Source organism: Punica granatum, chromosome 1 (genome assembly GCF_007655135.1).
Source record: "Punica granatum isolate Tunisia-2019 chromosome 1, ASM765513v2, whole genome shotgun sequence".
Classification (NCBI taxonomy): domain Eukaryota; kingdom Viridiplantae; phylum Streptophyta; class Magnoliopsida; order Myrtales; family Lythraceae; genus Punica; species Punica granatum.
In genome coordinates, this window is record NC_045127.1 from 43,991,516 (window position 1) to 44,004,699 (window position 13,184).

Here is a 13,184-nt window from a genome sequence, read left to right on the forward strand (position 1 = left end):
TCTAATAAAGGGACACGGGCAGTCTCATATAATATCTTCAAACCTCTTGTTTATCAGGTGAGAGCGTGTGTCACCGCGTCACATCCTCTTTAACGTAAGTTCCAATAATTTACTCATACATAAGATGAGAAAGGTGCACCTCCATGAATATATTCTATACGAATACATAAAGAAAGATTATTCACTTATTCAATTTTGTTGAACTGCTCTCTTTTATTATCTTCCAAGGAGACACCGCTCAGAAACCGCTTCTTTTATTAAAACAGATCAGTGTAAGTTTTTTAATGGAGACCCAACGCAACGCATGGGCGACTGCTCGGAGCAGAAGCTTATGATAGTGGAGGCCACCCCGGCTCGAATTAGTAATAAAAAAATTGTAGAAAGGAAAAGGCCAGTGAAGGGGTTCAGTGGTGGGGCCTCGTTGGCGGCCACTCCTCCCCCTCCCCCACCCTCAATTAGGGTTGTCAGACAATGACAGTTGACGTCCCTAGCAACGGCTAGACCCCGTCACTGGTTACCCTCCTATTGAGATTATATTGAGATACTATCTCAAACTTCATGGGGGCAAAACAGGGCAATTTGAACTAGATGGTGCATTGGAAAGAAACTGCAAACACATATGAACATAAACTTTGGGCAAAATGAAATTAGATTTTTAAATCTTTGATCAAATAGCGGCAAAGACAATCTTATATATATTCTCTGATATAATTGAGAGCCGAGGCCTGCTTTATAATTGGACTGCGACAGCGCGTCCATTCTTGCATTCCCATCAGTTTGGTAGGACAAATAAGCTTTTGGTTCAAAGATGTCGGCAAGTCCTTTTGCTTTCGCCCTTCATTTTCCTTTCTTGAATGTGTTGGCCGACTATTGGACTTACAAAGATTTCGAATTCAATGGGTTCACCGGCAACATTATTTCGATAATGCAGACTAACGGCATCACGCAGCGCATTGTCCGACGGAAGACTTCTTAAAGTCTGAAGGAGGAGCACCTGCTACATACATATGCCTCAATTAACTGATATGAAAATTGTCGAATAACATAAAGCGGCGCGACGCGACATAAAATCGAAACGTATATTCACCTGATGTTGCAGCGGCAGAGTGTATTCACTTATGCGGTTCACTTATTAGAAGGCAATAAATAAAGGCTTGTTAAAGGCCACATTATGTACTGATGGTGGAATCATATGAGAACCGAACAGACAGCGGCATGCCATTTCTATTGCCATTTCCATGCACGTAATTCTCTGACAGGACAGTTCCATATATCTGAGCTGATGAGCAATCTGGTCCAACACGACACGTAAAAGCTAAAGCGACAGGCTGCCTGCCTTCTCAAGATTTTCAGGGCCTGGCTAATTGAATCCTATATATAGGTGTGTTTTGTACACTTCATAGGCCCATGTCGTTGATTTGACCCATCAGCACCATCTAATTATTTGACAAGTGGAACACCTAAATGCATTTTTAGTAATAAGGCCTTTCTTGATTCGCCATATTATTAGCCGTCCCGTCTCAATGTGTTTCAGACATATTCCTATGGATATATCATAATCTCCATGCTTAGGCACATGTATCGACTATTTGCTTTTTATTTTGGTTCAAATCCGTTTTGTTGTCTTGTACAATTTTGAGATGAACACAATCCTTTTATTTAAAAGTTTAACATTTTAAATTTCTTCATGGTAGGTTTCATCGGGAACCGCAGTTAGATAACATTTCTCAGGTACGTGCAACAATCATGTCAATTACTTCTGTCAGGAAGAAAGGGGGGAAAAATAGAAAAAGAAGAAGAAGAACAAATGACTTTTATTGGAGCAAAAGAAACTCATTTCTAGTCATTGTGGGATCAATAGGAGAAAAAGATAATGAAGAAAATATATATACAAGATGAAGGAGAGTATTAGAGATATTTTATATGTCTGATGAAATTAAATAATATCATGTCTCAATATATGAGATATTCAATATCTAGGAGGCTTTGTTTGGCAAATGAAATTTGTTAACTCTACTTCACTCCATTTCAACTTTGAATAATTATATTTATTTAGAGTTGTAATGATTGTATTGTTGAATTATAAAAAAAAAGTGATAAAAATAATAAATAGTTGAGAGAAAGTAATGATTGTATTGTTAAATTATATAAAAAGTAATAAATAGTTGAGATAATTTAGTATTAAAAATTGAATTGAATGGTAATTAAGATAAAAAAATAAAGAAAAAGAAAAAAGTAATAATTGTATTGTTGAATTTAAGATAAATGGAGTTAAATGGAGTACAGTAAAAAAAAACTACTCCAAAACCAAACAAGAAAGACTTGCAGAAAAAGAATTTCAATTATGTAAGCTAACTTGCAAAGTTTGTGATGCGACAAAAGACGTGGCTAATCGGTACCCTGAGAAAAATAGGTTATGACAACCTCGTTTCGAGAGAAACGTACAACTCATGCCTTTGGCCGTGAAATGACGAGATTTAAGGCGAATTCCATCGTTTATGGCCCCAAAAGGGCATTTTAATGTTATTTTGGGCGTTTTTGCAATTTTAGGAATAGTTTATGTCTTTCGTGCAATTTAAGCGTTTCTATTCCTATTTAAACTTTATAAAATCCTAGGGTTATGGTCATTGTTTTTGAATTATCAATAAAAATTGGAACTTTTGTGCTCTTTGCCCAATTTTCGAATTTAATTCGAGTTGGATGCCAATTTTCTAGAAATTCGAAGAATCAATAGGGATTGAAGGTCGTAGTTTTGATATTTTGCAGAATCAACATATCTGTGACGGATTTTATGCGTGTACGCTGCATCAGTTTGTCTTGCATGTGTTGTTGATCAACAAATTTATGGAGGAGGAGAAACTTACTAAAATGTTTTTGTTGTCTCAGCAGGTGGCTTTCTTCTTTGATTGTTTGGAGTTCAATGGAGCTTTCGCTTTGAAAAGGAAAGGTAAAAGCCACAACAGCGACAGCCACGCCAGTATTTATAAGTACCGGGAATAGTCGGCAAGGGTAGACAATGAAGCAGAATTTTGTTTTAAGTTTTTTTTTTCTTCCGGTTATTCTAATTTTTTAGAGAGAAAATGAATTGCAGAGTTCTTGTCTTATTAGATGAAGATATGCATGTCCTCCTGAATTTAGAGTGTATCCATACTTTGTGTTTGTTATTATTATTTTCCTATTATACATGGTTATTATTATCCATATAAAACATGAACTTAGAAATGGTTATGAGTGATTTATTGTTTATGTGATCATGAATTAAAAACAACATAAATTTATTTTTTATGATTTTTTTTATCTCAATCTGCTAAAACACAATTCCAATATGAATATCTTTACAGACTTATTAGAGTATGTTCAGATCATACAAAATATGAATTACGAATTGGTTACGGATGATTTATTGTTTATGTGAATATTGAACTAAAAACAATGTAAATTTATTTACTATAATTAGTTTTTATCAGATTTTCATAGGAAAATACAAAATTAATTACTAATTGTAAATTCATGTTCATATTAAATAACAGAAATTTGAAGAGTCAATCAATGAGAATGCCTAAAAAGCCTATATGAAAGGCTTTAGTAAATTGAATGAAGGGCTCTCATGTGCAAAATCCTACTGCAATTGTATACAAGAAAATAAGAAAGAAAAAAGTCCTGATAGCATCACGTGATTTTCTCATGAAATAACTTTGAGACTGAATGTGTGTTTGTTTTAACTTAATTAAATAAATGTTTAAAAGTTAGTTACAAATTAATTATAAGAGAAAATGAATGTAAAAAAAGAGGAAAAGATGAGAGATAAAGATGTAAATTACTTAATCATTAAGTAAAAAATCACTTAATAAAATAAGTAAAAAATTTTAACTTAATGAAATAAGTCATTCTTCATTTATTAATATTCTTTATCTCTCACAAAACTTTTCTCATTCATCACTTCTTCCTATACATTTCTTCTCTTAACTAATTAAGTGCTTAATTTTTAAGCACTTAATTTATCAAATAATGTCTAATTTTACTATACCAGAACTTTACCATAAAAATAAATTAAGAAAATTGTATATTAAGTCATTTATCAATGGGTAAATTGCACTGGTGGTCCAAAATGTTTTGCAAATGTTACATGATGGTCCAAAAAGTTTTTTTCGTTACATGATGGTACAAAATGTTTCAAAGTTGTTTCATGATGGTACAAACCGTCAATTAGCCCTGACGCCGTTAACATTTTGCTGACGTGGCGCGTCCTATGTGTCACTTTTGTTACGTGGAACCAATCATAGTGCGCCACGTCATTTAAGAGAAAATAAAATTTTAAAAAGTCCAAAAAAATACAAAAAAATAATTAAAAAAATACAAAAAAAGAGTAAAAATTTTCAAAAAAAAATATTTTAAAATTTTGAAAATTATTTTTTAAAAATATAAAAATAATAAAAAAATACAAAAAAGAGTAAAAATTTAGAAAAAAAAATAAAAAAAAAATAATTTTAAAATTTTGAAAATTTTGAAAATTATTTTGAAAAAATTTAAATTTTTAAAATTATTTTTAAAAATTTTAAATTGTTTTAAATTTTTTTTAAAATTTTTAAAATTTTTAAATTTTTTAAATTTTTTTTTATTTTTAAAAATAATTTTATAAAAAATTAATATTTAATATATTATTTTAAATTTTAAATTAAAAGTTTAAAATTATTTTTAAAATTTTTTAAAATTTAAAATTATTTTTAAAAGTTTTTAAAATTTAAAATTATTTTTAAAATTTTAAAATTTTAAAAATTTTCGGCCACGTTAGCAAGGAGGTGACACGTAGTAGCCACGTCAGCATCGGCTTGACGGCGTCAAGCTCGAGTTGACGGTTTGTACCATCATGAAACAGCTTTGAAACATTTTGTACCATCATGTAACGAAAAAAACTTTTTGGACCATCATGTAACATATGTAAAACATTTTGGACCACCAGTGTAATTTACCCTTTATCAATTTAGGTTTACAAAATTTAAATAATCCTTATATAGAAAAAAGTGATGATAATACTTTAATTTAAAACTATACTAGAAAAAAGAATATAAAATACGTTAAATTTTATAAGATAATAGAAATTTACTTACTCTTATACAGCTCTATTATCCCTTACTAGAGGTAATCTTCTACTGTCCGAGAGGTTCCCCACGATCTCGTCTGCGTGGTTGACCGACCGGTGGCAGGCAGGAATAACACCCCCTCTCCCATCCATCTCTATGGTTGGGGATTTTTCATTTTATTAATATTTTATTATTGTCCATGTGTGCAATCGTACCCCACAATTCCAGCCAACTCATCTTCCCGTTGGCATTTTAAGGGAACTCTTAACTGTGTGCTAGATTTGATAAGAAAATTCTCTTTTTGTTGTAACGTGCTAAGTTGAAAAAATGTGTTAAGTAGTGAAAATTGTGTCAAAATTGTGCTACTCGGAGCTATTTTCTCTTAAAATTTATCATTTTAACCTCAATTTTGTGTTCTTTGTATTATATGGAATAAGAAAAAATATACATAACTTTTTACTTTTGTGTCAATTTTATCATAGCATTTCAAAATTACACTTTACAGCACAACGTTTAAGTGTAGTGTCAATTATGATCTGAAGTCAAATTTTTCATGAAAAGTAAACGAAAGATTGGCGTAGTGCACATGTGGATGAATAAAGGATCCGAACTCTTACCACATACGAATAACCTATATTCCGACCCGCCTAGTGCCCTTTTACCAACACTATTCTCCTATCGTCAATACTCAAATCCCATTCTTGCATCTTCACACTTTTTTTGCTCACTACAACCCTAAGTTTCTTTTCAGTTGAGCGATTTCCCCTTTCTCTCCCTTTTCACTAACGAGCCTGACAATCTCTCACTTCATACTTTTCCTTCTTTTATTTCCATAGAAGAAAACAAATTAAGGTATGCATTTCATTTGATAGGTATGAGCCGTCCTTTTCTTTCTAACAATTTTTCTTCCATTATTTACTATATGAAATGCAATAAGTTCTATATGTGATTTTTTGGCCATTCTATTAGAAAAGAGCAATTCTATATGTGAAGATGCATGAATGAGATTTGGGTATTGATGGTGTGGGAGTCGGAAAGTAAAAGGGCATCAAGTTGGTCGGAATATGCGTTATTTCGCATATGGCAAAAGTACGAGCTCACTATTCATCCACGGATGCATCACATCCGCCTTTCGGATATGATATGCTTAGTTTAATCAGGAAAATGAAAAAAATGAATATAATATCTTTTTTTCATGAATTTATTATTATTATTTAAATAAGTGATTCAAAACTTTCATTAACAAAAAAGGACATACTTACCAACATGGATCGGTTCAAGTTGTTCAGCGCTTGTTCCGCTTAAGTAATGTCTTAGGTTCAAGTTTTTGTGAATGCAGAAAATTCATGTTATGAGAGCTTTACCATTTAATAGACCAACCCGATTCGATTGGATTATTCGAGGCATAATTGAGTTTCGTAATACCAAAGTTTTATAAAAATAATAATAATAAAAGGCACCTATAACAATTTTTTAAATAATATTTTTTTAAAATATGGAAAAAATATTATTATTTCGGTGAATAACGTAATGTCCTTTTTTCTTCACATACGAATATGCGACTGGTCCGAAATTTGTAGCAACAAAACTACTAAGCGGGTCCCACTTCTCTTCGGCCCATACAGTCCAATTTCTCCGTCGGCCGCTGCCAATTTTCAGGCCATCCCCCACTTCCGTCAGCGAAAGCCTCAAAACCCCATCCCTGTCAGCCGGAAACTTCCCGCAAATTCCATCGCTTTCTCTAGTGAAAAACCCTAGCGATGGCCGCGAGACTCGCCCTCCGCCTCAGATCTCAACTCGTCCACACCGGCGCCTCGACCTCCCTCCGATCCTCTATCTCCGCCTCCGCCGCGAGATCCCCTGCCCTCATCTTCACACCGCTCTACGAAATACCCAACGTTCAACTCGACGCCAGCTCAATCACCGCCTCGCGGCTCCTCTCCACGGCCCGGCGCGGCCCGACCCGGCCCAAGCAGGTTGACATCGGGGCCCGCGCGCGGCAGCTCCAGAACCGCCGTCTCTGGACCTATGCCCTGACATTCAGCTGCATAGCAGGGTTCATCGTGATCGTTCTTAACCAATTTCAGGACCAGTTGGTGTTCTATGTGACGCCTACCGATGCCATGGAGAAGTACGCCGCCAATCCTTCGAAGAACAAGTTCCGATTGGGCGGCTTGGTCCTAGAAGGCTCTGTCGCACAGCCTGCTTCATCGCCTGAAATGGAGTTCGTTATCACGGACTTGATCACCGATATCTTGGTCAGGTACTGAAATGGCCAGGAAAGTCCCAAGCTTTATTGATTCTCAGCTTTAAAAGCTAGATTGGGGACCAAGTTTCCGTGGGGAAAAAGGTCCCGATTGCAACTGTCAATGTGATGCTATTGCTTCATTTAGCTAATTGTTAGCATTGACTTATGTATTGCAAGAAGCTTTAAGCCTGGGTGGACATTCTGTAATCGATCGCTGTTGATTGGAATCAGATGGTATTGCTTCAAATTTCATGAACATTGATTGGGAAATCAAGTATCCCTTTTGGTAACATGGCAGGTACCAGGGGTCGTTGCCGGATTTATTCAGGGAAGGGCACTCGGTGGTGGTGGAGGGATTTGTGAAGCCCATCACCGATGACGTCAAGAAGGAAGTGTCTGCTAGGAGTGTTTCAGGGAAAGCCAGAAGCGGGCAGTGCTATTTTTCGGCAACGGAGGTTCTAGCAAAGCACGACGAGAAATACATGCCGCAGGAAGTCGCCGCTGCTATAGAGAAGAACAAGAAGATGCTCGAAGCGGGGGAAGGCTCTGTTGTGGGAGTTAAGGCATCATAAATTCTGTTGCAGTATATTCTGAGTTTTTCTATTGCCGGATAAGAAGAGGAAGCAGGATACGATTGAAGGGTCGTCTGTTATCAATTGTCGGGTATAATTTGACATTAACAATTCATTTATAATTTACGACAGTTATAGTATGTTCTGAGATTGCTTGTGTATTGCAAACAGAGTAAAGAGGAAATGATTAGCGATCGGGATTAGTTCGTGAGTTTTTGAGTAGATGTCTAGGAGAATGAAATGAAGTTATTCTTTTGCAGAGGCGAGAGGACATTTTCTTCATGCGTTTGTAATAGCACATTGTGGTTTGATTTCGACCCATTGTTACCTTGAGTCAGTCAGGGTGAGGAACATTTTTGCAATAATAAAAGCCCCAGAGCAATTCGATATTTATCCATGTCTGAACTTGCATTGTAAATCTGTAATTCGAGCTGGAAATGTTGATGGCCTATCTGAACTTGCATTGTCGATCTGTAATATGAGCTGCAAAAGTAATGGGCCTGTATATGTTGTTACTTAGTGAGGTTTCGTGCACTACATCTCGTTCAGTTGCATTTATTGCTATTACCACAGACTTTAGGATCTTTTCATTGGAATGAGCACTTGATTTGCTACCAGTAGATCGGGGAGAATTCATAATGCAACTGGTTTGATCAATCTGATATATGCTTATTTTTTCAACATCTAAACCTTACAGTCGGGAGACTCGGGGCAGGTTTATTGTATTGCGATGTTTATCGGCTCTACATATTCAGATGCAATGCAAGTCATGCTAAATGCTAGTGAAACAGGATTACTTGAGCGAGTGACGATCTCTCAACCTCTTAAGGTGGCTAATTGGGAGGTCTTTCTGGTCATTGAAGATTCTCGGAGATTGTTCTTGGAGTTGGAGGAAGATATTGCAGCTCAGACAACAATGATGCCTCTTCTCCAATATAAAATAGGTTCAAGAGAGAAGACTTCATTCTGGGCTGACCCTTGGCTTCCTGTGGGTCCACTGGTAAGTTACTGTGACAAAGGTTTTTATGTTTCCCTCTATACCACTGAATGATACAGTGAGCCATGTGTTGAGAAATGGGGGTTGGGCGTGGCCTCGAGCCTCTGACCCTCAGGCTATTGAAGTAAAGAACATGGTTGAGGCTTTGCAGCTTTCTGAACAGAATCGGGTGGTTTGTGTGGCCCATAAGCATGGTAAGTTCACCTCCTATAGTACTTAGAAGCACATCGGACCTAAAAGTGCTAAGGTACCATGGAGTAAATCCATATGGTTTGTCGGACATGTACCGAGAGCCTCTTTTATCTTCTGGCTGGTGCTAAGAGATGGGTTGAGCACAAATAATAGATTGGGCTGTTAGGGAATCTATGCTTGTTCGATGGAGTGCAAATTCTGCGGTCACAAAACAAAGACAAGGGAGCATCTCTTTTTCATATGCATTGTTAGAAGGACCATTTGGTTAAGCTTGCTTAACAGGATTGGTATGCAGATTGGTCCTCAGAAGTCAGATGGGTTGAAAAACTGGAAGGAAGAGCTTTGGATGTCAACATTCTCAAGTTGATGTGGTCTAACTATGTCTACCACATTTGGCTTGAGAAGAATAGAAGGGTTTCACCGGTTGTAAGGTCAAGCTGAGGATCATCACATTGGCTAATCTCTCTTTTAAGTTTGCTAAGTCTAAGCTGGTCGTTTTCTTAAACATATCAGGAAGTTTTGATGTATAGTGCTTGTTGTATTTTATAAGCCTACTTGGGCTGTTCTTGGATTGGTGGATGTTTGTAAATATATTCGATGTTTTGATCTAATGAGAGTTACCACTTATCAAAAAAAAAAAAAAAAGCTGGTTGATTGAAGAAATTCTTCCGGCATTGGCATGCCAGATATTCTTTGCGCCTAGTTGCAGTATCAATCGAATACTAATGAATGTAGTAGAACCTTTTCATGTACCCTCTGATTGAGCATATCATTAATCGAATAATCCTCTACGACTAATAGCATTTATGTAAAAGGTACGAGCCGTTCCCGGCGCCATATGTACTTAGTACAAAAGAGGCTTGCATTGCAGGCTTGTGTACAATGGTGTGGGGGAAGGATTGCATGACCGTCGGAACCGAAAAGGGGATGCTGATAGACGGGAGAATTGTTTGATGTAACTGTCGACTGTGTTTCATTGTGTTTGTGCAAATTCCAATTCCAACATTGGCTCATGCATCAGAGCTGGAACCACACATATCATCCCGTTGGTAATTGTGATTGTCCATTACACTGGGCGGGGGAATAGGGATGCCGATGTTTGGGCATAGGAATTCCAAAACCTCCAATCAAGTTACAATGATCTAACTTCCTTATAATTTAATTCATGTACAAGGAAACAATTCTTGGTCCTTCGAAAACCTAATACGATTTTTGCACGTTATATATATTGTATGATGGACTACAGGTACGAACCGAAGAATTAGCCGAGGCATTCTCGTAATTATACAAGATTAAGAATGTTATCTGTGTATCACGGCATAGGATTTGATGGCCGACATTTGCCCGACCCTGACACGACAACTTCAACATATCTAGTAAGTGTTCAAAATCATATACGAACGGTCACGTACATTTGAGAAACAGCCGGGTGTTTTTTATATTGAGATATGTTCACTCCTAATGCAATGGAGGACACGACCTCTTGAACATGTCCTTTCGCATGCCTAAACCCTGTGATCAAAGACAGACTTTTCAAATTTAATTTCCGAAGATTATACCATAACAGATTTATATATGTATATATATATATATATATCGTATAATTCGAAATCAATCAGCCAATCAGAATGGCTAAAAAACACACGTGTCAGTCAAATTCAAAGTCTATGAATGCATGGCATGGCCTCGAAGAACGAGTTGGCGTGGCTGTTTAGATTACCTGAAGTTAAATCTGCCTGCTCGATGAGGCCCAATCCCAATTCATTTCACCCGTATTAATCATTAAACCCCATTGATTAATCATATTAACGACAGCCCTTTCCCCATTTTCCAAAGTCCACATTACATTAAAATATGTTATTCAATCAACACAGCCAGAGAGAATAAGAGAAGAAGTTTTAATGAGCCAACATTATTCAATCACTAATGAGCCAGCATGTATAAAGGAAATTGACGTGGGAAAAAGGTCCGGGTCGAAATTCTTTCCTCATCACGAAGGATCCTCCCGGCCCTCCTTCGAATCCGATCACCGCCAGTGATTGAACCTGAGAGCCCTCTCCAACGCTCAAGTTAGAGAGTATTTTTCGGAGAGTATTCAAGAGAGAGTATGTTAATGTGTTTATATAGATCCTCAAAAAGTGAAATGGTGATCATAAAGCATGTGATAATTAATTGGGTCTTATTGATGGTGATAACCATAAGTCATGGACCGAAAAAAAAAAAAATATATATATATATATAATCCCTAACCTTTCATTTTGTGTGTAAGTTTCCAGTGTAAGCATGGATTGAGTTCTTCAATACTCTTCCCCTTTTCTTTTAATGTTTTTTTTCGTTTTAATCATCCATATGTACTCCATCTTGCCCATCATGGGTTAAGTTTCTGAATAAATCTTCCATGGTGATCATCTATTTGTGTTGATATTCCTTTATATCAGATTCTTGTTCTTTCAGTACTCTATAGTTATCCCTTAGTCGAGATCTTGAGTAGAAATGGTATCAGAGCCAAGTGGGGATAGGATGTATATGCTATTCTTATTCTTAATTCCAGTAACTCGTATAGGTCATCTCATATAGGACCGCCTTCATGGCTGGTAGTATCTCATCTTGTGTTTTTCCTTAAGCGTCTAGGTACATACTTAATACAATGAACTGAAGCTGGTAAATAGTATGTAGAACACAGTCCTAGCGTATGTCTCTCTAGTATCTGACTCCAAAATACCACAATGTACTGATGCTAGTCAAAGAAGTAATGTCATGAAGCTCTAATGTCCATCCGGCAGCTTTAATGGACCCTACACATTATAATCCTTAAGTGTGGTGCTCCAAGCCTACTGAACCCAGGTTGTAAGTCCCGACGGTTATGGCAGTTTTTGGGTATAACCAGGAGGAGTAATGGTGTAAGGATATGGTCTAAGTAGATGGAGGTTATCTGCGTAACTCGGAGTAGAGTTATCTTCATACATTACCGTTCACTCTAGGAACAACAATTGGGGTAGGATTTAGATCCTTGTGAGAGTCGTATTGAGTTTGCCTGTATACTATTATTGTTAAATCTAGGTACAACAGTTGGGTAAGGTACGTACTAAAATCGAAAGGAAAACACAATGTGACTCCTCTTCCAGCTTCCAAGTATGTCTAGATCTTGATCTTGAGAGATACTGGGGTGAGAGAGTAAGTCTAGGATAGCATGTCGGAACCACTTAGCTATTGGTCTATGATCTCTAGAAACTTCTTCTAGGTATAGATTAGTGTACTGAAAGGTAAGGAACTGATATATTGTTTGAATATCTTGATAAATATTTGTGAAACTGGAAGATTTATTGTTTTCAAAATATGGATTGGTTTAAAGCAAGTTCATTCAATACATGTCCTTCGCATGCATACGGCTCTTTCAGCCATAAAATCGATAAAAAAATACTTGAGTTAAATGCCCAAAAAATATTATCTGTGTCAGAGTGACCCATTTTGAACACGATGGTCAGGGACTTTAAGTTAGATTCCCAAAACCTTAGGAAGGATTTCCTAAGCCCTCATAATGAAGCCAAAAGGAAGTGGCTCTACGAATCATTTTCTGAAAAATATACCAAGACTCATATTTAGGATTGCTGGACAAGCTTCATGCTAAAAAACTCCACAAACATCCTGTTCTGGGATTGGTTTGAAAAACATTTTGTACCAAAAAGAATGGTCTATGTAACTCAGAAAATCATAAAGTAGAATCTTGCTAACGCAGATCCGGTTGAGTCGACACACCCACCCTTAGGTACCCTGAAAATAATCCATCAAAATGAGGAGATCAAAGCTTCTCCTTTCAAAAAGAAAGTGGATGATTCACTGACCCCCAAAGATATTAAAAACATATTTGAACAAAACAATTTCACAAATCATTGTCTCTCCACCATAGGTTCCCAGTTGACTAGAATAAAAAAAGAAATCACCAAACCTGTAGTTACTCAGGTAGGGACCTCTGGTCGTCCGAGCCAACCAACACCTGTACCCATAAAATCTCTCAGAAAACCTCCTTTTAAACCCCATGAGATCCCCATCTCTAGGAAAAAAGAGTTTAATCAGGAGCTTGAGCGGAAGATAAA

The 13,184-nt window shown here is 36.5% G+C and overlaps 1 protein-coding gene and 1 long non-coding RNA gene across 8 annotated transcripts; one reads left to right on the forward strand and one right to left on the reverse strand.

Annotated features, from left to right (window-relative positions):
• Window positions 1-1,251, reverse strand: LOC116192457. Its single transcript, XR_004154081.1, has 2 exons — window positions 1,088-1,251; window positions 1-994 (listed from the first exon to the last, which is right to left on the reverse strand). It is a non-coding gene; the product is annotated as an uncharacterized LOC116192457 (long non-coding RNA).
• A 5,388-nt stretch (window positions 1,252-6,639) lies between these two features.
• Window positions 6,640-9,737, forward strand: LOC116192034 (cytochrome c-type biogenesis protein CcmE homolog, mitochondrial-like). Of its 7 annotated transcripts, none has more exons than XR_004154006.1 (3): window positions 6,640-7,344; window positions 7,628-7,992; window positions 8,599-9,737. XR_004154006.1 is itself a non-coding variant. In XM_031520429.1 (2 exons), the coding sequence occupies exons 1-2, from the start codon at window positions 6,842-6,844 to the stop codon at window positions 7,899-7,901; spliced, it is 777 nt and encodes a 258-aa protein (XP_031376289.1). In that variant the 5' UTR covers window positions 6,640-6,841; the 3' UTR covers window positions 7,902-9,735. The 7 variants fall into 7 exon arrangements, 1 of the variants encoding a protein (XP_031376289.1); XR_004154004.1 differs by having other exon boundaries at window positions 8,693-9,737; XR_004154007.1 differs by having other exon boundaries at window positions 8,731-9,737.
• Window positions 9,738-13,184: the final 3,447 nt, after the last annotated feature.

What these genes read in the sequence shown, in the direction of transcription:
- LOC116192034 (XM_031520429.1), top strand. Translation starts at nt 6,842, where the DNA reads ATGGCCGCGAGACTCGCCCTCCGCCTCAGATCTCAACTCGTCCACACC. An exon ending in ATCACCGATATCTTGGTCAG is followed by an intron (nt 7,345 to 7,627) that starts GTACTGAAATGG and finishes GTAACATGGCAG; the next exon opens with GTACCAGGGGTCGTTGCCGG.